Source organism: Odontomachus brunneus, unplaced genomic scaffold (genome assembly GCF_010583005.1).
Source record: "Odontomachus brunneus isolate Ranch 3 - 2012 unplaced genomic scaffold, Obru_v1 Obru_scaffold_052, whole genome shotgun sequence".
NCBI lineage: Eukaryota > Metazoa > Arthropoda > Insecta > Hymenoptera > Formicidae > Odontomachus > Odontomachus brunneus.
Genome location: NW_022639502.1, coordinates 2,054,383 through 2,079,291, shown reverse-complemented (window position 1 = coordinate 2,079,291; position 24,909 = coordinate 2,054,383). Strand labels below are relative to the sequence as shown.

The following is a 24,909-nucleotide window of genomic DNA, read 5'->3' as shown; positions in this document are numbered from 1 at the left end:
ATATATATATATATATATATATATATATATATATATATATATATATATATATATATAACTCTAAATATCATATTACAGTAATAAAATTAATAAGACATTTTGTCATTTTCACAGATATTATAATCTGAATGCCAAAAACATTTTGGCTATACACTGATAAATATACTTTAAGTATATATTATGTCACCATATTGAGAACTTTAAAAAAAATACGTAACATGCAAATGTTGAATTTTCTAATAAAAAGAGTAATAAATGAATAATATTACAATAAAAAAATATATGAGTTACATATACATTTCTTCTATAAAGTTTAAACACTTTAAATGAGGAATGTCAACAACATATCACAGAATTCCTCACTTAATATTTGGTGGTAAATGGACATTTTATGTCAGTCATTTTATAGCCAAATTTTATTTATTATTAGCATCGAACCTCTGGATTATTTCTATCATACGATCGTATATAAGAGTCTTTGTGTCGATTCCCCACAAATAATCCGCGTGATTAAAAAGTTCATATGGCACCTCCTCTGTTAAGATAACATTTGGCAAGTGTTTCATTAGTTCTAGTACATTCTGCAAAAAAAAACATAGATTAAGTTTCTTCTTCTAAAGTAAATAGTTTCTGATGTCTGTTGATCATTTCATGTCATAACTCGAATGATTAACTTTCATCGCGTCTGGCATCGGTAAAAATTACATCTTTTTGTCATATTGACATTTTTTTCATTCATTTTCTCTTCTCGCACAAAACAAACGATCAATTTTCAAATAAAAGAAATATATTCCTACCGTTTTTCTAACGATCTTATCGTTGATTGAATAAAATAAAACAATCGGCGCGATAACTTTCTTAAGATCATAACTTATAGGTGTTTTCTGCTTATAGTGCTCATAATTACCAACGGGTCCATAGTCGTAGGTTTGAAAATTGTCTGTAACATCGCATGAATCAATATCATATTTGCAAAAGCGCATATTTAAAATGAAAAATATCAAGATTTAACATTTAGAATTTTATTGTAATATTGTACACTTGAAAAATCACTACTATTTTTCACTATTATATATCACTACTATAAAAAAGAAAAGAATACTTACCTACATACATATTTTGGTAATAATGGTAAAGTGTTTGCACGGAAGTACCGGCTGGAAAATGGGATAAGAGATATGGCAGTGCTGTCTATAACAGAAATAATTTATGCAAAGTAATAAAATGTTCAAAATATAGTTAGGTCGAAAACTAGGATCAACATAAATGAATCTTTTATACCAAACATTAATGACTTCTTTTATTATATTGTTATAAAAAGAAACAGAACGATATAAAGAAACATTAAAAAATCTTGGAAAAGTAATGAAAAGAAATACGAAATAATATCACATTTAAGTGAATGAAATCTAACTTACAACGTTAAGTTGTGGCGGATCAGCACCCACGATAAAAAAATATATCGCAACACATAAAGACTGAGTAATTGCCTTATCGTGACATAATGTGCTGCTTAATGTAATGGATCCTACAGATTGCGAAAAAATATCATATATGTTGTGTCTAGCGAGATGCTCCTGAAATTGGTGAACATACAGATATTTATTCAATGCATTAATTAAAAAAAAACACGACAATTTAATCATATATTTTACGCGTCTCTTTAGTTGTATATCTTTAAAAATGATGTACTTAATATACTAGAAATAATTAATCGCAAAAATTGATTATGGTGTCTACCTTCACTACTGGTAACGTATCAGAAATTTGCCTAAATGTAGGCGACACTTCTTTCCAGAAGGCAACTGGGGCAAGACAAGTAGCCAGCTTTATCTTCGCGTTGTATTCGGGTTTCATCGATAGAAGAACGAACAACATAGACGTTCCCATCGAGTAACCGACGTAGTGCATATTTTCTTGCCCGGTGTGATTAAGTATGTAATCGAATATAACTGGCAAATCCAACATTGCTGATTCATGAAAGCTGAAATACAGAAATTCTGATAAATAAAACATCGAAAATCTTATTATTTAATAAAAGAAAAAATTGATTATTTATAGTGAAAAATTTTATTATTTAATAATAATAAAAAATATTAATATATAGATAATAATAATTAAAAGAGATCTTATTATTTAATAAAATTGCTTAGTGAGAATTTTCTTTCGATATTATGTTTAATGTAACATTTTACCTAAATTCCCAGAACTGATGGTCATAAACAGTCATGTTTATATGCGATCTGCCATAGCTATTTCCTCTCACATTCCCAAGCCATACATCATAGCCTTCATCGGCTAATAAAAATGCTGCAGCATAAAATAACAATAAGCCAGCGCGGACATATAGTATCAGTATCGCCGCAAATTTTTAAAACTGTAACATTCGATATCGCAGACACTACGTTCCAGATGAAAAGTCTTAATTTAAAAGCTGCTTAAAATCTTGATAAAATCTGATACATAATTTATGAACAATTTTCGTAATTCAAAAGTCGATAATATGTTGACATTTCGCTAAGAAAGCATTATTTTATTAGGCGAGCTTTACGCCAGATTGCGGGTTGATATGGACGCTTCAGCGTATATTATAAGGCCCGATCTACAATAAATAGAGTAAGGAGTAAGAGTAAGATGAAATGGAAATAATTTATTTCGCTTACTCCCTTACTTCAATAAAAGTTTGCCCATCTACATCATATGGAGTAAGCCTGAATTAAGTAATAAGAGCTGGAGTAAGAAGGTGGAGTAAAGGAGTAAGTGAAATAAATTATTTCCATTTCATCTTATTCCTACTCCTACTCCTTACTCCATCTATTGTAGATCGGGCTTAAGAGTCTCATATAGGACAGAGAATTCAAAAAGAATTCAGTCGTATGTCACTAATTTTGAGTTCATTTAGAGATACAAAAATAATTCTTCTCACAGAACTGAACTCTAAAGAATTTTTTTTGTATCTGAAAATGAACTCAGAATTGGTGACATACGACTGAATTCTTTCTGAATTACTTTTGAATTCTCTGTGTTATTTGGGATGTTACGTTTTATCGTTATACGTACGGAGATCTTTATCAGGACCAAACACTACCCAGGAGTCAGACGAAGAAAGAATACCATGTTGAATAAACACAACATTCTTCTTCTTCCTTTTATTTCTCGATAGTGGACTTTCTGGTATCCGATGTATTTTCAAATTGTAACCATCTTCCGTTGTAACGTTATGCTCTTCAGCTGGATAACCGTATTGCTCCACCATACCGATCTGTTAGAAGAAAAAACTTATGTAAACATGCGATAGGATATTGTAATTTGAATCCTATTTTTGTTCCAAATTGTCGGAAGGTACTTATAGGACCTTCAAGGAACGCCGTATCGAATAATGATTGTAAAAACACAATTGTGGCTCGGCGAGGCTCAAGATGATAGACAGTAATCAGTTTTTTTAGTACGTGTGATAAATATACATGTGTATAATATGCTTTTTATATATTTTTTTTTCTTGTTTAACTGTGCATTTCATCTATATTGTTATTATATAACGGACCCGTTTAAAAGAATAAAGATTTCCTACGTAGAGCAACAGATATAAAGAGAGTCTGATATCGAGAGACAGCCTAGATAGACATATTTCGGTATATCTATTTTAGTGATCGATACAATTGCGCAAAGATATATCTTCATATAACAAGAATTTTCTCAGTATTTTCTCAATAAAAACATTCATCTGATGCTATGAAAATTATGATATTTTATACGATATTTTAATCAAAGTATTTAGATATTTCTATGAAAGTCGCTGTTTATTTTGCCAGAAAGAAAACGTAATTAATCCAGAATTATTGTACAAAAAGTGAATATTTTGATTATTATAGCATATTAACTTATTATAGTATTATTTTGAAAATTATGGCGTAATAACTGAATATTTCTTAAAACAAGCATATTTCAAACACATATTGCACAATTACAATAGTATCATAAACTACATTAAACGTTTGCACAATATGTTCAGCACCTGTCTATCTGAGAGAGTTGACAACGGTCCCAACAAAAAATTAAAGTGCCAGACACGCACATGCATAATTTGCACTTAAGAATGTTTCGTCGCAAAGATTACGTGTCTAAATTCTATTTCTGCCATTTGTTCCAGCTTAGAAATCGTCCTGTACTGTATTGCCGTTTTACGTGTCTATAGTGACACAAACAAATTCGATTTATATTGCAATTCTAGACAAAGTCGTAAAACTCATAACTTGTTCTCGTAAGACTCTATAAGAATTTATAAAGAGATCTGCAATTCTGTGCGAATCGTATATCATACGATAACTACGTAAATATCTACGATTTTTTTTTTATTTTTTCATAAGCTATGAAATTTTACGATTTTACGATTTTACGATTTACTCATATATTTCCTTAGAATTACAGCATTAGTCAGAAGAAAGTATATTTTTAACTGTAAATTTTGCTTATCTTAAAAACTTATTTTAAATTCATTGTACTTACAAAATCCAATACTTTAGTGCCTCCTATATTTCTGGCTTCTTCCATATTTCTTACTCTCACTATACCGAGATCCTTAGGGAAGAGATAATCCAAGAATGCTTGCTGTAGGAAAGTCAGGTCTATTCCCCACTGCGATTCTCCTTCCTTGAGTATCGTAATAATTACAAATGCAAAAAAAATGTATCGCATGAACAGTGCCATATCGACTAATCTACGATTTCAACCGCAAAAATGATTTCGAGTGCTAACGATGTTAATTGAAACGCCCTTGATGCGTTACCGTCCTTGTTTGCATTTCTCTGGTCTGAAATAAAAGAACAACAACCAAGAAAATATGTGAAGTAAAACTTTCTAAGGTATTATTTAACAATATCGTGCAACCATTGCGAAATGCATAGCAAATATGCAAATACCGATAAGCACTTCGTGACGTGTAACACACGTAACTATACGTGCACCTTTGAAATGATAAAGTGTTCCTTGACGTTGTAACGCATATTTTAGTATTGCTCGCAGTGGAGCTTCGTTGAACTACTTAAGGAATATTCATTTAAGCTTTACTTTAACATAATTCTCTTTCTATATCTGTACTATGCTCTAATTTATAAAATAGTAAGAAATGTTAGTACACGTAGCTTCTTCACTAGTCTGTTTTATAAAAATATATCAACGTACTATGTTATTAGACATTCGAAGTTTCAGAGAACGCGGTAATATCTTGTTTAATTTTCCATTTATGTGCACTGCTTATTAGATTCTTTTATATAAGAAATATCGATGTCGATTAAATAACAAAATATATATGTTATTGAACCTCGAGAAAAAAATGATTATATATAATTATTTTATATTAATTTATATATAATTATCTTATTATATATATCTTATTATCTTATCTTACTATCTTTATTATTATATATATATATATATATATATATATATATATATATATATATATCTTATATCTTATTATATATAATTATATATGTTTATATAATATTATACATAAATTATATGTCAATTTTGTCTCTATATAGTCATATATATATATAATCATATATATCCACACAAAAATAAATAATGTTAAATGAAAAAAGGAAGAAATAGTTTCATTTAATTAAACGTCGACATTATGTGCTGTCAGAAACATATTTACTTCGATTATATTTGTATAACAGCATTTTTTCGTTGTTGACATATATAATTACGCATGATGATATATAAGGCCATATAAAGACAAAATTTATGTATGAGAGATCTTCTTTTCCCGAAACATTATATTTTTTAGAAAAGTTATATATTATTATGTTTTTCATGTTTCTTATAAAATAAGAAGCTGCTTTCATGTCTTGTTTTAATCAAATGTATAAATTTTAAAGGAAAATTAAGGGAATATTAAGAGAACGGGCTTCTCACTTTTCATATTTCAAACATATTTTCATATATCAAACAGTATAACGTATTTGATGTGTTTATCATTGCAATTGTCATTGAAAGCCACTTAAAACCTAAAAACCTTGTACGATATAACATTAACAAATTAAAGTAGCCATATCTTCAAGATAATTTGCACAATCATGTTTGTTAGGATTTATTTTTTGATCCTAAACTATAAAAAACAGTCCTTAACTATAAAATACAGTTAAGTTTTGCGTAAATTTCTAGACATCTGACCTTTATAATATATGTTCTAAATAAGTGTTTTATTAAAAGTTCTAAAAGAAAAGTCCTATATTTTACAATTGTTTCCGTAAAAATATATTCCGATATATACTTACCAATATAGTTATCTTCAATTATACGCCAAGTATTCAAGTTCAGAAAAGAAAAGGAAATTAAAGGGGTGCGTCTTCGATCGTCTTTGACAATCGATTTAGTAGTACTTCCTGTCTCCCTGTGTCTCCCACGTCTATCTTTTAAAAAAATGATTCACTATCCGACGTAAGAGTTTATATGAAACTACAAAGAAACATCAGCTCAGCTCCTTCAAATATATACTGACCGATGCAGTGACGGATCTTGTACTTTCAGGCCTCTATCTAAATCATTTCTCACTTATTCTTCCTTATCCAATATCCCTGGTAAAAAAAAGTTTATATAGAACGATAAAATAAAATAATTATTTTCTATCGTTTTGAATATGGATTTTGGTTCGTGAATTTACAAATGTAAATAGTATACAATAGAATCTAATCTATCGTATACAATAGAATACAATAGATAGTGATAAAATTATCGTTAGTTTTCTATAGAATTCAAAATTGTGTATAACCAGATAAAATACGATAAAATAAGATAGGATTTATATCTGAACTTGCGAGCGCTATCAATTTGAATCGTTTTCTTTAAGCTGTATCGTTCTCGTTCTCAGATATTCTATTGTATTTTATTTGGTCATACACGATTTTGTATTCTATAGGAAACTAATGATAGAAATTCTATCACTATCTATTATATTCTATTGTATACAATAAAATACTATTCACATTTATGAACTCACGAATCAAGATTCATATTCAAAACGATAGAAAACGATAGAACGATAGAATTTTATTTTATCTATAAACTTTTTTTACCAGAGATAAAATAACATAAATTTAAGGTTTTTTAAAGATCAATTTTTATATTAACGTGTTATATATCATGCAAATTATAATGGAAGAAATTTTATAAATTTACAAGAAATCCAGATAGCACAATACGTCTTGAAATTATCTTGAATGCACTTAAGAGTTTTGGACATATCTGGGATGATTCTAAGACGTCTTGTGCTATTTAAGAAACTTTTAATCAAGAATTTCGGTAAATGTCATAATAAAAATATTATGCATTGCAAAGTTGAGTTTTTATCATATTTCTATCGGATTGATAAGTTTTGTTATCTCTTTGATTTTACTAAAGAATCACATGAAATTTTGTGTTCCTTTTAGGTTCATCTCTTGCAATATAGGGTTCTATAATGAATAGTTCCGCTATTGCGTTCTATAAAATGACGAAAAGACAACAGTGATTTTAATCGTCAAGGACAAGTGCAGTTTCTTGATGATCGAACTCTTGTCGCTTTTATCCTTCAGCAACTTCTACTTTTCCGCCTAAGAGAGGTCAACAGCTTTGTGGCTAAATGTAAAGAATGTAAACTCCACTGCTATTTAACAGAGAATAACTAATTCCTCAAGTGTTGACGTATTATGAGTGAAAAAACAAGCTGTCTACGAGCTTTATAAATACATAAAATAACTGTGCACTTAAGGAGACATAGATAATTTTTTACTGTTATAAGTTCAAACAGATTCAGTATTTAAGTTATTCTCAAGGTTACCAAATTAAATTTAGATTAAAATTATGTACTGATGATTTAGATCAAAATTTGCTACAAATTTAATTTATTAATTCGTGTTAATGTAATTTACCACAATTTCCGCCGTCACTGTATTCGTCATCCGAAATTCCAAAATTTAAGCCAGGGATTTAAGTTGAGGAATTGAAGAAATATCCTGACAATAATTTTAGAGATTTTATCGATATTTAGTGTTGTTAATTAGGTTAAAAAATTGAAGAAACATCCTGAAAATAATTTCAGAGATTACATTGATATTTAGTGTTGTTAATTAATAAGTTAGAAAATTTGGAACTTCACTATAACAGTGTTTTATATTTATCAATCAACATTTTTTACTCTAGTATATTTTAAGAATCAGAAATGAACGATATTTTTCTATCAGTACATAAAGTACTGAAAAAACTAAAGTACTAAATAACTAAAGTTTAAAAAATCTCATAGCTTTGTATACATAATCAGAAATTTGAAGATTCATCATTCATATTAATCATTAATATTAAAACATCCAACTAACATGACTTTTTTTACTTCATACGCTAGAGTTTCTTCCGTATCAAGATAGAGGAATATTCATGTATGCCCTTGGATTGTGACTATTTCATGTAACTTATTCTACGTTACGTGTCTTTGCGATTTCCTGAATGCCAAAATGATTTTTACTTATAACTCCTCGATATTCCTCTCTAAATTCACCACTGCCTATAAATTTATCCCTTATTTACTTCCTGTGTATCAACTATGCAAATATATAGTTTATGTCCTGAATATATTTAGATATAAATTGCTAATTAAGGTCTCCCTCTCTTTGCGAAGTAGCGTGAATGATGATGATGATGGTAAAGTTTACTTCAAAACGCGATTCACACTTCGTTCATATGAATCATTTTGCTGGAACAAATAACTATGTTTTCATTGCATTTTTTCCGTTATTACATTTGTCAAAGTTCCTGTTCAAAAGTCATCTTACCGTCATTACATCGGTGATTCAATAAAAAACGATAGTCGTGTAAGAAAATTCTCTGACATAAGAGAGTATGTTCAATTCTAGAGGGGATATTCACACAGAATATATAATGCGTTAAGGCCGATTTATGGTGACTGTAACCGTTAACTTATGCTGTAATCCATAAAAAATATACCAATCACAGTTAACTATTCTTGTAATAATCGACTGTAATTCAATTTCTTATGGATTACAGCATAAGTTAACGTCTACGGCCATCATAAATCGATCTTTAGTTGAGATTAATATCCTCAAAACAAAACAAAGAATTAATAATTTAATAAAATAAAACGTGATTCATTTCATGCGCGCGCTTCCGATGTGTGCGGGATACAAAATTGTTCATTTGAATTTTATCTCTGATAATCGCAAAAAATTTTACGAGTGGGGCTTGATTCTTATCAAATTACTATCTGCACATCTATAAATGGCTTACGTTTATCGCTTTCCGCATGTGTGTATATATTTATTGCGAGAAATATTTATTTATTTATCTTATCGACGTTTCATTCTATTTATAGGAAGTCAAGTAATGGCGCTAATTTCAATCACATTTCCGCACGGCGGCGTCGACGTCGCCGATGGGTGTAGCGAGGTCACTTGGCGCTCTCTCGTGCTAATCATGTGACCCGCGGCTCGTCACCACGTGACCTGCGCTCGCGCACTCGTGACCGCTCGAATCGATTGTTGTTCGGCTGTCGCGACTACCACGGTCGCAGTTCCAGACAGTGGCGGTTCTAAGAGGACGTTTGGGTGATTGAGTGTCACGACGCCTTACGACCTTTGGACCAGCTCGGGTATTCCTCGAGTAACCGGTTTCAACGTATCGTCGAAGCGCTATACCCAGCTACAAGGATGGGTTCGCTCTTCCGCAGCGAGGAGATGACCTTGTGTCAGTTGTTCCTCCAAAGTGAAGCCGCTTACGCCTGCGTCTCCGAGCTCGGCGAGCTCGGTCTCGTGCAGTTTCGCGATGTAAGTCCTGCGGTTTTTGCTTGTCCCGTCTTATTTTGGCCTATGCTCTTGTCATTCTCGCTCGGCATCGGTGTCGACGTTAAAATTGTCAGTGATCCTTGTGTGTGTGTGTGCGCAATGACACATTAGCCTGCTGCTGTTCCAGTAAAGAATTCCAAAAAAACATAATTAATGCGGCACGAATAGACTTCGTACCTTGTTACGATGGCATTGTTATGTATTTGTGCTATTGTGTCAATGGCTCTGTCATTCTAATGCTAATACGCTCGATACGTTGCAGCTGAATCCCGATGTTAACGCTTTTCAACGTAAATTCGTTAATGAGGTGCGCCGATGCGACGAGATGGAGCGCAAGTTGCGCTACCTCGAGAAGGAGATCAAGAAGGATGGGATCCCGATGTTGGACACCGGCGAGAATCCGGAAGCACCGCAGCCCCGAGAGATGATCGACTTAGAGGCGACCTTTGAGAAATTAGAGAACGAGCTTCGGGAAGTGAATCAGAATGCCGAGGCTCTCAAACGTAACTTCCTGGAGCTAACCGAATTGAAGCATATCTTGCGAAAAACTCAAGTCTTTTTCGATGAGGTGAGTCATATTCCACAGCTGCAGATCTTTATCTTTCCATTGAATACTTTAGCATAAGAACCAGATGAGTCTTTCTCAAACAAATCATCAGGGACTGTTCCCTTTTATTTTCTTTTTTTTTTATATTTATTTTATCTGAAAGAGGGGATAATAAGAAGTGCTGTTTGTTAAAGTGTTGAAAGAATTGCAGGATTGGTTGGGTCTTTTCCTAAATCTGTTGAATGCTCTGTACAATTTAAATGTGGATTTCGTGAAGGGAAACCTTAATGATCTATAGAATGGCCTGTAAATATTGGCAATCTGGCAATCGGTTACCTTGAATGTCAAGTTGATGAACATATAAGAATAATTTTCTACCAATTGGATATTCTGCTATAAAGTGCATTTATTTGGCTTACGATACCTCTATCATGGAGCAAAAAGCATTCTGCTGTGTTCGCTGTGATTAGATTTATGTACAAATGAATCTGTATGAGACACCGTACTGTGAAATTTCATGTTGCAACTTACAGCCTCGCATTTGTTTGGCCTACATTTCCATAAATCGATTAACTTGTAAATTGAGCGATTTTTCTACCATAAAATAGCAATTAGATGTTGTAATATATGCTTCAGTGTGAGAAAGTTTATCACCTCAATGGGATTTTGCTCGCTTTAACGGATATTTTCAAACTCTCAATGTATAGTGAAACATTAGTACGCTATCATCGCATCTCCTTAAAAGTATGGAGAAAGTTTCCCGAAGTCCCGTTGAGGTGACGATTCTGCAGTCTCTTATAGAGCAAGAAAATTGTGTTATTAATTAAATCGAAGAATAAGAATATTTAAGCTAAAAGGAAAGAAAGAGTAAAAGTAATGAGTTTGTGCTGCCGGATTTTCTCTGATGCATGAAAAGCTGGAGATTGTGCGAATTATACATATCCGGAGGTCCTGTATCTTCGCGCGCTTGTGCAAGTCTAAGCGAATGCAGCGGAGCTACTTAGAGGAGAACAAGATGAGATGAGACTGTCTGACAGGCTGACAATCCAGATTTCCATTCCGATGAGCTGTCAGGCATCGAATGTTCTCATTGTGTATTACTAATCATATTGTTGAGTGATTTTAGGATTATTAATGTGTTAGTGTTGCCAACTAACCAAAAGCCAGTATCGCAAAGGACACAAGTCACTCGCTACGCCCTATCTCCCTTTATGTCCCTTGATAATTATCCGATCCGGCCGTAATTTCCGTATAGGTTGACTGTTACGATTTCAAAGTGGTATCGTTAATCTTACTACACATTGTTTTTAGAAAAGTTTTTTGAGAGATCACAGTATGTATTATTATCAGTAATTGTCGTACCCCTTGCATCGACAATGTATCTCATTCCTGCACACAAGTTAGAAGTCGTTCCGGATTAGCCTTTAAATGTGTTCGATTTCTTATTGAGTCTGCTAGTATACCGATAAAATAACGAGATAGAGTTTTATTTCTTTCATTTCTTTTATGATTCAATATAATTTTTTTTTTTATTTTTAGAATTTAAATCTCGTTGTTTTATTGACAGACAAAAAATTAAGATAATTATCTGATTGTTAAGAGTACCTTGATGTGTAGAAAGAACATCTCTTGAAAAATAGTTATTTAATGTTTAATAGTCTAAATATTGTAGTGTATTATTTAATATACTTCTCAATATTCTATTGTTTAATTTTCCACTATCGTAAAAACTTGTGTTAATATTGGAGTTATTTATTTTTTTGGTTCTTATTTATTCCTTCCATTTTGTTCCATTATTAATCACATTTTACTTTTTCCTTTTTGTATAAATATATATAGAAATGTATCTCTCGTAATTTGAGAAATATGCATGTTTGGAAATATGAGTTGCAAATAATTTATTTAACAAGAGAGGTACATGCAAATAAAATATATAATTCAGTAATTTAATAGAAAATAATTTAGTGACATTTTTTTAGCGATAACCGTTTCATTGTATTGAGTTACTGAATTTTTCAGAATTTTTACGAGCAAGTAACAACTCTGAGTCCAATAGCAAATATCGGCGATGTTTCGTAATAACAGATGTAGCAAGAAATTAAGGCGCAATGTTATTATTGTTGGAAGTAATGTAACATTATTGTGAGATCATCATAAATTTCATATATACATTTCATCATATTATTAAAGCCATAGTAGAGTTTCATAAAGCTAATCAATCTGTACAATCATAAGATCATCATAAGATTATTAAAATCATAGTAGAGTTTCATAAAAGTAGTTGTACGCGCGACAGGAAGCATGGAGCCTTGCAATTAGTAACAGTGATCAATTAATGGCAATGTGCATGAATTGTACTAACATGCGCAATATTTTACGTAAATGTATTAAAAATTATTTAGAAAAGTATGCATCATACACTTTAATTCTTTGAAGGCCGTCGACTTTTTTATTTATATTTTATACAACACCTATTCATTCAACAATTCTCAAGATGTTTTAGATTCTAATTTCGTTATTTTTAACAATTCGTATAATTAATAATTTTTACACTAAAAAATACTGGGATTTGTATATATAATCTGCAAAATGCTGTAAATATAAATAATTTCTTGAAAAATAAATTATACCGTATTAGAAAATTTTTGGTTTTTCTTTTTAAATAAACTTAGAATATCTTTAATTTGAGTTTAATGTAGAATATTAAACTAAATATGAAAATTTTAAAAACAACATTTAGAAGAAATAATTATGGCCTTTATTGAATTAATGAATGGAAATTGTTTGCATGTAGCATGTGTAGCAAGACATGTACATCTATATGTAACATGACATGTTTTCCCTTTTCATGTATTAATTTATCGTAGTTATTAACTTGATATATATAGTTAGAGTAAAATTGCCATGTGTTAATAGCCAGTAGTAATATGTTAACTATTTTTTGTAGATTTAATAAGATCAGATTTGCGTGAATGTTATACTATTCGTGATGTTTACACACAAGTAAATGTTCAACTGTTTGAATTTTACGTTTCATCTTTAACGATTCGGTCTTTTTGAATCAATATTTGCATTAAAAAAACTTGATATATTAAAAATGTAAAGTTCCTTTTATTCTATCAACATTACCATTAAGCATCACGAATTAGGCTTATACGTAGCTCATACAATTGAAAAAATTACTTAGAAATTATTATCGCGAGTTCAAGAAGAAACAACTTCCTCCTCTTCGACAAATCGGTGAGTTGAAGAAAATTTTGAGACAGAAAGAAAAAAGAGAAAGAAAGTCTGGAATGGGCGAGTGGAACGGGAGATAGGGCGAAAGAGGGGTGACCTGTGTCTGTTGCCAGGCTGAGCATGGAGGTGTCGTGTCGCAGATGGCAGATCCCAGCCGTGAAGAAGAACAAGTCACTCTGCTGGGTGAGGAGGGCCTCCGCGCCGGCGGCCAGGCTCTCAAGCTCGGGTAATTAATGCGTGGCGTACGTCCAATTAATGCAGAGCGTGGCGACACCCAAAGATCTCTCGAAAGTAAAAAAATATTTTAATCAATTGAGGTTCCAAGGGACGTACAATTCAATTCGAATAGATAAATTAGAAGTTTACAAATGTATGTGTATCAATGTCTCTATCAATCTGTAACTTAAAACTCTCAATTTTGTTTGGAAAAATTTATTTGGAAAAATAGAGAATATTAATTAGACAATGTAATTAATTTTTTAACGTGGAAAGCCGTCAGATACTATATTTGTCAATAATAAATTTGTGATATAAAATATTTGTTAATGAATATGCGTGATTAAAAGGATATTATTCGTGGGACCTCATGTTTATGCAGATATAACATTTGTATACATACTGTACTTTTATGGTGTATCTATTTGAATTGATATGTCGTACGTTTATAATTCACTCTTCATAATGTCTTATCTCTTAAATTTTTTTCTTAGTCAGATATTTTCTTGTATTCTTTGATACCAATATCAAGAAACCTCAATACTGTTCGCAATAAGAGTTAACTATGATTTTATAATATTTAAGAATCTAAAAATTGTTTTTTCTACTTTTGGATCCTTGAAACATTCCTGAAACATTCTTGAAACATAACATTTTTACATATAACGTAGATTTTGTTATTGAATTAATATTTTTTACACTTTAATATACATTTGATAATCTCTCATTTTACAAAAATCTTCTTTGAATTTTTCTAAGATTCGAAAATGTTTTTGACCTTTGATCTGATTTAATTTGATTTCGGGTCTCCACGCTCTGCATTTCCATCTCTACGTGACCGAGAATCATTCCCAATATATTGTCGCATGTCCACAGTTTGTGTTGCAGATTTGCACCCGATGCACTGCTGCACTTCGCAATGGTGCTCGGTCACTAATATAGATTCTCGGATTACTGATGTGAATCCAGAGTATCTTTTAATAAATATTCTTTCTCTCTTACTATTTTTATATAACTTTTATATCATTATAAGCTATTATTTATCATTTACATACATATTCTTATTATCTCATACATTTTAATATTTTTAGACATATTTATAGTTTTCCATGCATTGTTCAGATAGAGAACATCGTACGTCAAAGAACTATTAAATAAAATTAATTCTTTTATTGATTGGTAATCCGAGAATTATGTATAATTCAGGAAATGTGCAGCCAAATAAACGAAACCATCCGACGAATATTCTTATATGTACTCTCGAACGTAATTTTGGAGTAGAATAAAGATATGCATGGAAACGAAAGGAAACCGGACATTTTTAACACGATTTTTATTACATTTGAAAAATATATTTCTTTTTATATAACTTTCTTGTATAATTGTTAAAACACACGGTGAACTATAAGATAAAATTAATTAATAAACTTTTAAAAAATAGAAATAAAATTTGTTTTTCCACATTTTTCCACATTCAAACAAAAATTTAAATTGCTGAAATATTGAATTTGGAAATTTTTAATTCCTTTATCTTTGAATGTTTCTAAAAATCAATATATTTATAGAAGGGACTTTTATTTATTTTAGATTCAGTGACTCTCTTATTTTTAACCAATTTGGATTCTTTGATGTAATAAAATGTCTTCGTGTAGAAACAAATGTAATAAAAATAGGAGGCAAAAGAAATGCGACGCCGTAATATTTTCCAATTACTTAAAAATTATCTTTTTTTTAATGAATTAGATATCTTAAAGTATTGTTTCTATACTATATAAGAATGTAGTAGCAATATCAATGAGATATGTAATCAATAAGAAAAGTTTCCTTGTTGCAAAAATGCACATTACTTGATATTACGAAATGCATCGTAAAAAAAATCGCGGTGTCACAATTGCCTTAGTCGCTCCTAAGTGTTAGAAGCTCGGCTCCGATTCTATTCCAAGATAAACCGAAAGTGTGCTCAACGTAGAATTCTTTGTGCGGACACAGGGTGTTCAAATGAGAGATCGATTGAGTTTAAAAATTGATCGATGAATATTTTATTGAATTTTCGAAAAGTCCTTTGTTTCCTTCCGACGTTCGTAGTCGGCACGTGTAAGGCTAGACCCTATGTAGAGGCACCCTACGTCAGTGTATTCTATGGTTACAGCACCTGTACACTGCGGCAGACACCGTAGGAGCACATTATAGGAGTCCGCTCAGGCAAGCTGTTATCAACCGTTATTTGCGAATCTGTTTGCAAAACTGTTTGCCTCGATGTTGTTGCCTGTGTCTCCAAGAATCCATCGCTCAAAGAACAGAGCCGCACCCTGCGTTGCTGGAGCACTTCCCTTTAAGATCATGTCGAAGATATCCACTTCTTATCGCGCGATAAGAGAATTCTTTCTTTCTTGTAATATCTCATTTAATCGAGCAAAGAGCTTAAGTCTTCATGTTTTTAGATTCCTGGTTTATAACCATATCATTTTTTATATCTCCAAGCTCGCGCCTATCTTAGCATACTGAGTTCTCAGTTTTAAATATTCGATTTTCTCTTCATATCTTCTGAATCATTATTTCGCTAAATTAAAAAAGAACGTGCAGGTCCATTTTCATAGGGTTCTAAATTCTTAAATTTTTATATAGTGCTCTTTCTCAATGACGTGTGTCAGTTTTTGAGATTGTCTTCAAATTTCATTGGAAACTTGTCTTTCTCAATGATGTGTGTCAGTTTTGGAGATGACTTTCAAATTTAATTGGAAATCTGTCTTCGAATATCTCCCTAAATCATCATCTTCATATTATTTCCATAACACTCCCAGAGCGTTCATCTTATCTTTCTGTACCAGAAGTTAATTCTTAGGCTTTTTATTTCTTTGTCTTCAGGAATGCTTCAGCAATCGAGGTATGCTCTTTAAAGACAAACGCGACTGTTTGCTTTCACAAATAACCGTCCGACGTTCACTGATCGATTGTGCAAAATTAGGCTGTCACCCACACTTTCTGTTGCAATACACAATATCTTAGAGAGAAAGCAAAAGAAAATGAAAAGAGTTAAAAGCAGAAATCGGCGAAAAAAGTCGTGCCGACCAATAACAGTTGATACAGTTTGACGTCACCTGTTTTTAACACCGTCCGAGCAGAGAAGTTCAAACTGTATCGAGTACGTTTCGATCGACGAAAACGATCGAGATTCACTCGCTTTCTAGTTCGACACTCGCGCGACAAAATTGTTGCAATAATTCTCACTCGTAGTGACAGAACGTTGTAAATAACAATAAATGATGATGGTGTGGCCATGGGTATGTATAACAATGTCCTTCCTTCTTAACAAAGGACTGTCTATATGTGTTTTAAGTGTGCCGCTTGCTCGCATGCCCTTGCATTCGTTTTTATCCTTTTCGTTACATTAATCAGGATCAGTGTGGATCATTGGATCGTTAAAGATTATACATTGAATTTTATTTTAGGATCCATCGATTCTTTTTCGAGATCACGGAAATTCCACGGAATGAGAAACTTAAGTAACGTAGTAGCTTAAAAATTGGAAATTCTGTAATCTTAAGGAAGAAAGGGAACAGGGGAAACAACAAAATTCCTTTAACGATCTAACAGCTTGGCTTATGTCGCGCTTCACTTAAATAAGTTGCGCCTATTTCGCATCGTCTGCCAATGATGATCTTAATCCCATCATGTTTCAATCGACTAGAAACAATGTCGAAAGAAAATTCTGATATAATTCTCCAATTGAATATTCCTTTCGAGCAAACTCTTATTGTTATATTAAACGGACGAGATAATAATGGCTTATACAATTTTTTTCAGATTTTTTAATAAATAAGAATTGCCATACATATTTTCCTCCTTGATCTATCTCTAGTAATCTAGCGGTTTTTCTATTATTCAAAATCTCTTAGGCACGACCGCGCGCAATTAGCAAAAATTTTAAAGTTCCAATTTTGTATAATTTTATTATATGTTTTCTTTTCTGTATAATCTTAATCTATATCATAACAAGTAATGTAATTACTAAATTGTCTTTTTTATTTGATGGCTTTTTATCTGTTGAAATACGTAAAAATACTTTTCTCATGTTAGAATTCCTATAAGAATAATGAGAAATTGCATAAGCATCACTCACGGTTGTGCCGTTGACTGGCCGCTAACTTTCGCTCAACGATCATTTAACTTTTATTGTCGTTATCACACATACATACATACTTACGGTCTGGCAATTCATATTTAACCCAGCGAATTAAACGAACTTGAAATATCTTGGTTAAATATAACTTACGTTTTAACTGAATCTGTATTTTGTATGACTCAAATTCTAAATTTCATTTCAAGGAATCAGGAATCAAAATAAGAAATTAAAAAGGACAATTGTGAATAAAAAATTAAGAAGATCTAAAGAAATTAAACATTTCATCATTTTTAAGATTTAAAATATAAGTAATCATTTAATTTGTGTATAAAATTTATCACAATCTAGTTATCAAAAAATTATTCAAATTGAAAAGCAATTAAATTTGTTATCATATTTCTTTTTGTAGCATATTATACTCAATTCATCATGTTTGCTGCTATGTGGAAAATAATGCGGTATTCTAATTATCTTAATTGTAAACAAAATCGTTACGAAATATTTCAAGTTCGCCCAAATAGCCCAAAAATAACGAAACGAGAGGCAAAATCCGAAAGTGCAAACAAGAGGACAGAGTTGTTGGAGCATTGTGGTCGTGTCTAGTGTGGCTAATGTGGTTGTGTCTTGTCTGTTGTGTCGTCAGCAAGAGCACGCGGGCTTGAACCCCACCGAGTCCATGACACGCGCGTTGATTAGCGATGATAATATCGCCCGCCAGTCCGCCCTTGGTCCTGTCCAGTTGGGGTACGTACTCCCATTACACTAGTTAATCCTTCCATCCTGTTGTGCAGGATCCTAGGAATCCAATGAGTCGGACAAATTCCACGATGAGGATCCACGAGGTATTCAGCCGATAATCATTTCTCGGCTGAAAAAATCCAAGGACGTAACGACGCGCAGAATCGAGCAAATTCAAATCCTTTTCGTATATCGTTGATTTCGTAGATTTATAATAGAAGCTACGTCTCCTAGAAATTTTCTGTTCTTCAATGAATCTTAAGAAGTATAATTTTTTTTTCATTGCAGAACTAAACACTTCATATTGACATATCGTCTTTCTATTAGCGTAAATCCTCGCGACGTTAAATCCTCGGAGATTTTAGCACTCTCGATACTCTGGACTCTTCGACGCTTTGGATACTTAGAACCTTACACTCTTCAGTATTTTAGTTCCTTAGAATCCTAGATATTTGGAACTTTGGATTTCTGGTACTTCAAATTCATAGAGGTTCGGACCCTCGAGTTTTGGGAAAGCGCTTCAAAACATTTGGTACTTTGGAACACTAGATCTAAAATTCGAAGGTTCGCACATCCACACCACATTTAATCCTAAATGTGGCTGTTTTGCGTATAATATTATATGGGATTGAGAATTGGACAGTGAAACATGACGCATCGAAGAATCTATAAAGAGCTACGATATCCTGGAGCTTTATGGATCTAAAGATCCTGAAACTTAATGCACTGAACACAACACACACAATGTAAAAGACATTTAAGAGCTTGCCGCAAGTGTTACCCATACACACAGGAAAAGATCAAGTTGTATATGGAAGTCTTTAATTTTTTCTTTATATATAAAAAAAAATTTATAATTTTAAATAACATTTTAAAGTAATACCAGAATTGTATAACATATTCGTAATAAGATATTATTAGGTAGTGATTTAATAAATGTTGTTAAAATGGTAAGTAAATGTTATTTGATTCACAGAAGAAATTTTTCAAGAATCAATGCTATATGTTTACTTACCTTTTTCATTCTTGCATCTTGTGGTATGATGGCTGTGTGACATAATTGCATGTCCCAAGTTGAAAAGAGTCATAAAGTTGACAATCATAACGTGTGATTCCATATACAACAAACTGATAAAAATGTATTGACAAAGCAAGTCCCATGGCACTTTGCATAATTATGATCCGACGTACGATGATACACCCCGACAAAACCCAGTTTGTTCCTGTGACACACGTATGCTGTTTGTTGGAGTTTGTCGTTGAAAGAGTGTCTTGAGGATCCGTAGGATCGACAGAGGTATGTAAAAAGGAAACAGAAAATGAAAGAAGGACCATGGCTACAGAAATCATCATTTCCCAATTGGCTAGCTATTCCACGGCAAATCCGCACGAGTCGTTGACCGATACAGATTGAAAGCTTCGCTATATACTGTCGTAACGATTACCACGATGCTTTACTTGAATCATCATAAGGACAATGATCGTGATCGTAATCGTAATGAGTCTCTCACAACCCAGTTTGCGTTAACGCACATGCCCGCCGATAGACACCCTAGGTATCTGATCTTTGTTTGCCATTATTATCTTTTAATATGACTTTTTATGTCGTCATGCGAACAGCTTCGTCGCAGGAGTTATTCTGAGGGAACGCATCCCTGCGTTTGAGCGCATGCTGTGGCGTGCATGCCGTGGAAATGTCTTTCTGCGTCAGGCGGAAATCGAAACTCCTTTGGAAGATCCTTCGACGGTGAGTGATCGCAAAGGTCTAAAAATCTAAAAAATCCCTAGAACGTAAAGGATTTATCGTGAATACGAAATCGCAAATGGACCTTACATAATTAAGAATTTATGTCACACGCGAGAATTTCTATAAAAAGTTGAAAGCGCGTGTAGCAGCTCATACAAGATTCACATTATTAATGAATATTAACGGATTTAGGGAGACCAGGTGCACAAGTCGGTCTTCATCATTTTCTTTCAAGGCGATCAGCTGAAGACTCGCGTAAAGAAGATCTGCGAAGGCTTCAGGGCAACTTTGTATCCCTGCCCGGAAGCGCCAGCTGATCGCAGAGAGATGGCTATGGGCGTTATGACACGCATCGAAGATTTGAATACTGTAAGGAAATCGCATTATATTTTGTTATAAAAAAATCGTATCGTTATATAATATTCATATTGCAATTTCAGTATTGATGTTATTACATGTTGTTATATACGTTTATTATTTCATAACACTTTTCAACCTTAGTCATTCTGTCACTGAGAAGAAAATTGATATGAAACTATTCTTCAGGTCTTAGGACAGACGCAGGATCATCGTCATCGTGTTCTCGTAGCTGCTGCGAAGAACATCAAAAACTGGTTCGTCAAGGTTCGCAAGATCAAGGCTATCTATCATACTCTGAATCTTTTCAACTTGGACGTCACTCAAAAGTGTTTGATCGCTGAATGTTGGGTGCCTGTTTTGGACATTGAGACTATCCAGCTGGCTCTAAGACGCGGAACGGTAATTGACAGACTTATTCTTGCTATTTCCTCGATCATCTTATTGTTGAATGAAAGATTAACGTCTTTTCTCTCTCTCTCTCTTTCGTCTTCAGGAGCGCAGCGGGAGTTCCGTACCCCCAATTTTGAATCGTATGGAAACGTTTGAAGACCCGCCGACGTACAATCGCACTAACAAGTTCACTAAGGGCTTCCAGACGCTGATCGATGCGTATGGAGTCGCTTCTTACCGCGAAATGAACCCTGCACCCTACACCATCATAACATTCCCATTCCTGTTCGCGATAATGTTCGGTGATAGCGGCCATGGTCTCATTATGTTTCTGTTTGGCGGCTGGATGGTGCTAAAGGAAAAGCCATTAGCAGCAAAGAAAAGCGACAACGAGATCTGGAACATTTTCTTCGGTGGTCGCTATATCATTTTCCTCATGGGTATATTCTCTATATATACAGGTCTCATTTACAATGACGTGTTCTCCAAATCACTCAATATTTTCGGCACCAACTGGGTTATTAATTATAATCTCAGTACCGTAATGAACAATAAGGAACTACAGCTGAATCCGAGTAGTGAGGATTATATTGATTATCCATACCCATTCGGTATGGATCCTGTATGGCAGTTGGCTGAGAACAAGATCATTTTTCTAAACTCGTACAAGATGAAGATATCCATTATTTTTGGCGTGCTGCACATGCTATTTGGTGTAATGGTTGGCCTGTGGAACCACATGTACTTTAAGAAGCGCATCAACATCATTTGCGAGTTCGTGCCTCAGGTGATCTTCCTCATATTGCTCTTCTTCTACATGGTGTTGCTTATGTTTATCAAGTGGATTAAATACGGACCGAAGAATGAGTTGACAGCTGGCCCGGGCTGCGCACCCTCGGTTCTCATCACCTTCATCAACATGGTTCTCTTCAAGCATGTCAACAAAGTTGGCGTATGTGATCCTTACATGTACAGCGGTCAGGGCGGTCTGCAGCAATTCCTAGTGATCTTGGCTGTGCTTTGTATACCATGGATGTTGCTGGCGAAACCAATTTTGATGATGCGCAATCGTAAGAAGCAGCACTACCAGCTCAACAACCACGGCGCCGAGAACGGTGACGTGGAGGGCGGCATGGGAGCCTTGCAGGCGACTGGTGGCGTTACTCAGGCGGGCGGTGGCGGCGGCGGCGGCGGCCACAAGGAGGAAGAAGAAGATATGACGGAGGTGTTCATTCACCAGGGTATTCATACCATCGAATACGTTCTCGGCAGTGTGTCGCATACCGCGTCCTACCTGCGTCTGTGGGCCTTGTCTTTGGCCCATGCTCAGCTGTCCGAAGTGTTATGGATCATGGTGATGAGAAATGGCCTGGCGAGAGAAGGCTGGGACGGCGGTATCATCCTTTACCTTATCTTCGCCTTTTGGGCCGTACTTACCGTAGGCATTCTCGTACTCATGGAGGGTCTCTCCGCGTTCTTGCATACATTACGTTTGCATTGGTAAGAATCTGCTAGATAGAAATACATGATATCTTAAAAATCCTTCTTTCCTTCATATAGGATCTTCTTTTCGAAAATATTAGTTTCAAAAGTCGGAAAATTAATTGTATCTTATCTCTTCTATTAAGCTTGAGTTTTTCGCTACTTCATATTGCTTTATATAGGGTGTTAGTTAAATATGTTGCCATACTCAACAGAGCGATTCTTTGGTTTATTTCAAGTAAAAAAGTTCATATAAACATGTGTCCTAAACGGCTTAGTTTCCGAAATATAGGTGAATGTTCGCAAATATTTGACGAAACGGTAAATTGCGTTGGAGATATCTTCCTGCATAAATATGCCTTGCTTCACGTGAGTTACCATTCGCACGATCGTAAACAAAGTGACAAAGTCAAAGTCATAAATTCAAAAATAGACTTCAGTTCTGATGTTGCTGCGAGTCGGTTAGCTTGTGTATTCGGGCCAAATTGTTTCAGCCCATCAAAATCGGTTTCATCATGCCTAAGTTTACAAATTTTGAAATGACAGATATGCATTTTGCCTACGGTCTTGCAAATGATAACTCACGTGAGGCAAGGCGTATTTATGCAAAAAGATATCCCCAACGCAATTTACCATGTCATAAAACATTTGCGAATATTCACTGCTATCTTCGAGAAAAGGGTTTTTTTGTAAGGAACACTGTTGACCTTGGAAAGCTTGTGACAGTTAGAACACCAGTACTAGAGAAAGCTGTTCTAAACGAAACAGATTATTACTACACGTTTAAATTTTTTTATTTCGGAAACTAAGCCGTTTAGGACACATGTTTATATGAACTTTTTTACTTGAAATAAACCAAAGAATCACTCTGTTGAGTATGGCAACATACTTAACTAACATTCTGTATAAATAAATTAAAAATTATGTTAAATTTATACATTTAAGCAGTTTCAATAATTTCTAAATTCATGTATTGTTGCTGTATAAATTGATTATACTAATTATATTTGTAAATCAATGTTGATTGTTTCTAATTCTTGATTTGTATCTGGCAGGGTGGAGTTCCAGAGCAAATTTTACTCTGGTTTGGGATATGGTTTCCAGCCGTTCTCCTTCGAAATTATTTTAGACGCTGCACAGGCCACTACTGAAGATTAATTTAATAATAGTTTAATGATAATTAACGATCATTACTGACTATCGTTGTCAGTAGAAGCTCGACGAGATCGTAAATTCGATAGTTGCTCCTTCAAACAAGTCAGTCATGAATAATTAATGAACGAAAAATCTCTTCTGAATGAATATTTGGAATGTCAATTCAATCATTATAATTTGTCAAAGTGCAAAGTTATATCCGTGTAATCGTTGAAATATAAATGAACAGCGCTTCCTTTAATAAGACTACAAGATTTATAATACAAAATCATTATTAGAGAATATTTTTGCTGCACTATAAGTTTGTTTCTTTAAATTGGTCAAAAAATTGCAATCGAATTTGAGATCTAATTTGTTGTCTTTATTATCATTAAATTGGTATGAAGTATTGTTTCTTTTTTTATTATTGTTTAATATTACAAATCTCACAACTTTAGGAAGTGTTATTTAGGCGATGCGGAATTCATTCCGCATACTATAGAATCTAGATCTGAAAACATACGTCGCAACAAAAGCGATAATCGATTGATGTTGTTCCGTATATCTGTACGTAATAAAGAATGTAGCAAATTGAAGAGAAACTTGATCATTTATGAATGATTGCGTCAAAGCATGACGCAGTGTACTCAATGAGACAATATGTATATAACTGTTGAGAGACTAATTCTGCTTTAAATATAATCAAGATTCCAAAAACCTCTTCCAAATGTCCGCACTCATATTCCTTTTAATACAAAATCCGGTTGTTTGATGTTCAATAGAATATTATATTGAATTTAAGCCCACTCAGAATTAAATTACAGTTAAATTAATTGTGAAATTATAAAAGTGAAAGCGATTTTCAAATAAGATTTGGCAGACAAATTTTATTCTTTCAAAGAATAACTGCTTAATTTGTAGTATAAATATCCTACTAATCAAGGTTTACATTCAGGGATTAAGAAGTACTTCTTTCACGTGTGGAACAGTTACGAATTTAGATTTGTAAAAAATGATCTCAAGGAAATTGTATAAATGGTAAGAATTGAAAAAGAAAGTTCATATATGTGTTTTTCTGCATTAAGAATAAACTACA

General features: G+C 33.2%; 2 protein-coding genes across 5 annotated transcripts; one reads left to right on the top strand and one right to left on the bottom strand.

Moving 5' to 3' along the window:
* Positions 1 to 47: 47 nt before the first annotated feature.
* LOC116845499 (lipase 3-like) lies at positions 48 to 6,470 on the bottom strand. The gene is made up of 9 exons (XM_032818264.1): positions 6,285 to 6,470; positions 4,507 to 4,810; positions 3,061 to 3,262; positions 2,196 to 2,310; positions 1,741 to 1,984; positions 1,419 to 1,577; positions 1,107 to 1,191; positions 798 to 940; positions 48 to 581 (listed from the first exon to the last, which is right to left on the bottom strand). Exons 2-9 carry the CDS (start codon positions 4,705 to 4,707, stop codon positions 417 to 419), a joined length of 1,314 nt encoding a protein of 437 aa, XP_032674155.1. The 5' UTR covers positions 4,708 to 4,810; positions 6,285 to 6,470; the 3' UTR covers positions 48 to 416.
* Positions 6,471 to 9,505: 3,035 nt separating this feature from the next.
* On the top strand, positions 9,506 to 24,535 carry LOC116845500 (V-type proton ATPase 116 kDa subunit a). 4 transcript variants are annotated; one of them, XM_032818266.1, is made up of 8 exons: positions 9,506 to 9,821; positions 10,102 to 10,407; positions 18,606 to 18,706; positions 20,321 to 20,447; positions 20,640 to 20,816; positions 20,994 to 21,206; positions 21,301 to 22,697; positions 23,735 to 24,535. In XM_032818266.1, the coding sequence occupies exons 1-8, from the start codon at positions 9,705 to 9,707 to the stop codon at positions 23,835 to 23,837; spliced, it is 2,541 nt and encodes an 846-aa protein (XP_032674157.1). In that variant the 5' UTR covers positions 9,506 to 9,704; the 3' UTR covers positions 23,838 to 24,535. The 4 variants fall into 4 exon arrangements, with proteins under 4 accessions (XP_032674157.1, XP_032674159.1, XP_032674158.1 ...); XM_032818268.1 differs by lacking the exon at positions 18,606 to 18,706 and adding an exon at positions 15,989 to 16,041; XM_032818267.1 differs by lacking the exon at positions 18,606 to 18,706 and adding an exon at positions 13,764 to 13,849.
* The last annotated feature ends 374 nt before the right edge of the window (positions 24,536 to 24,909 follow it).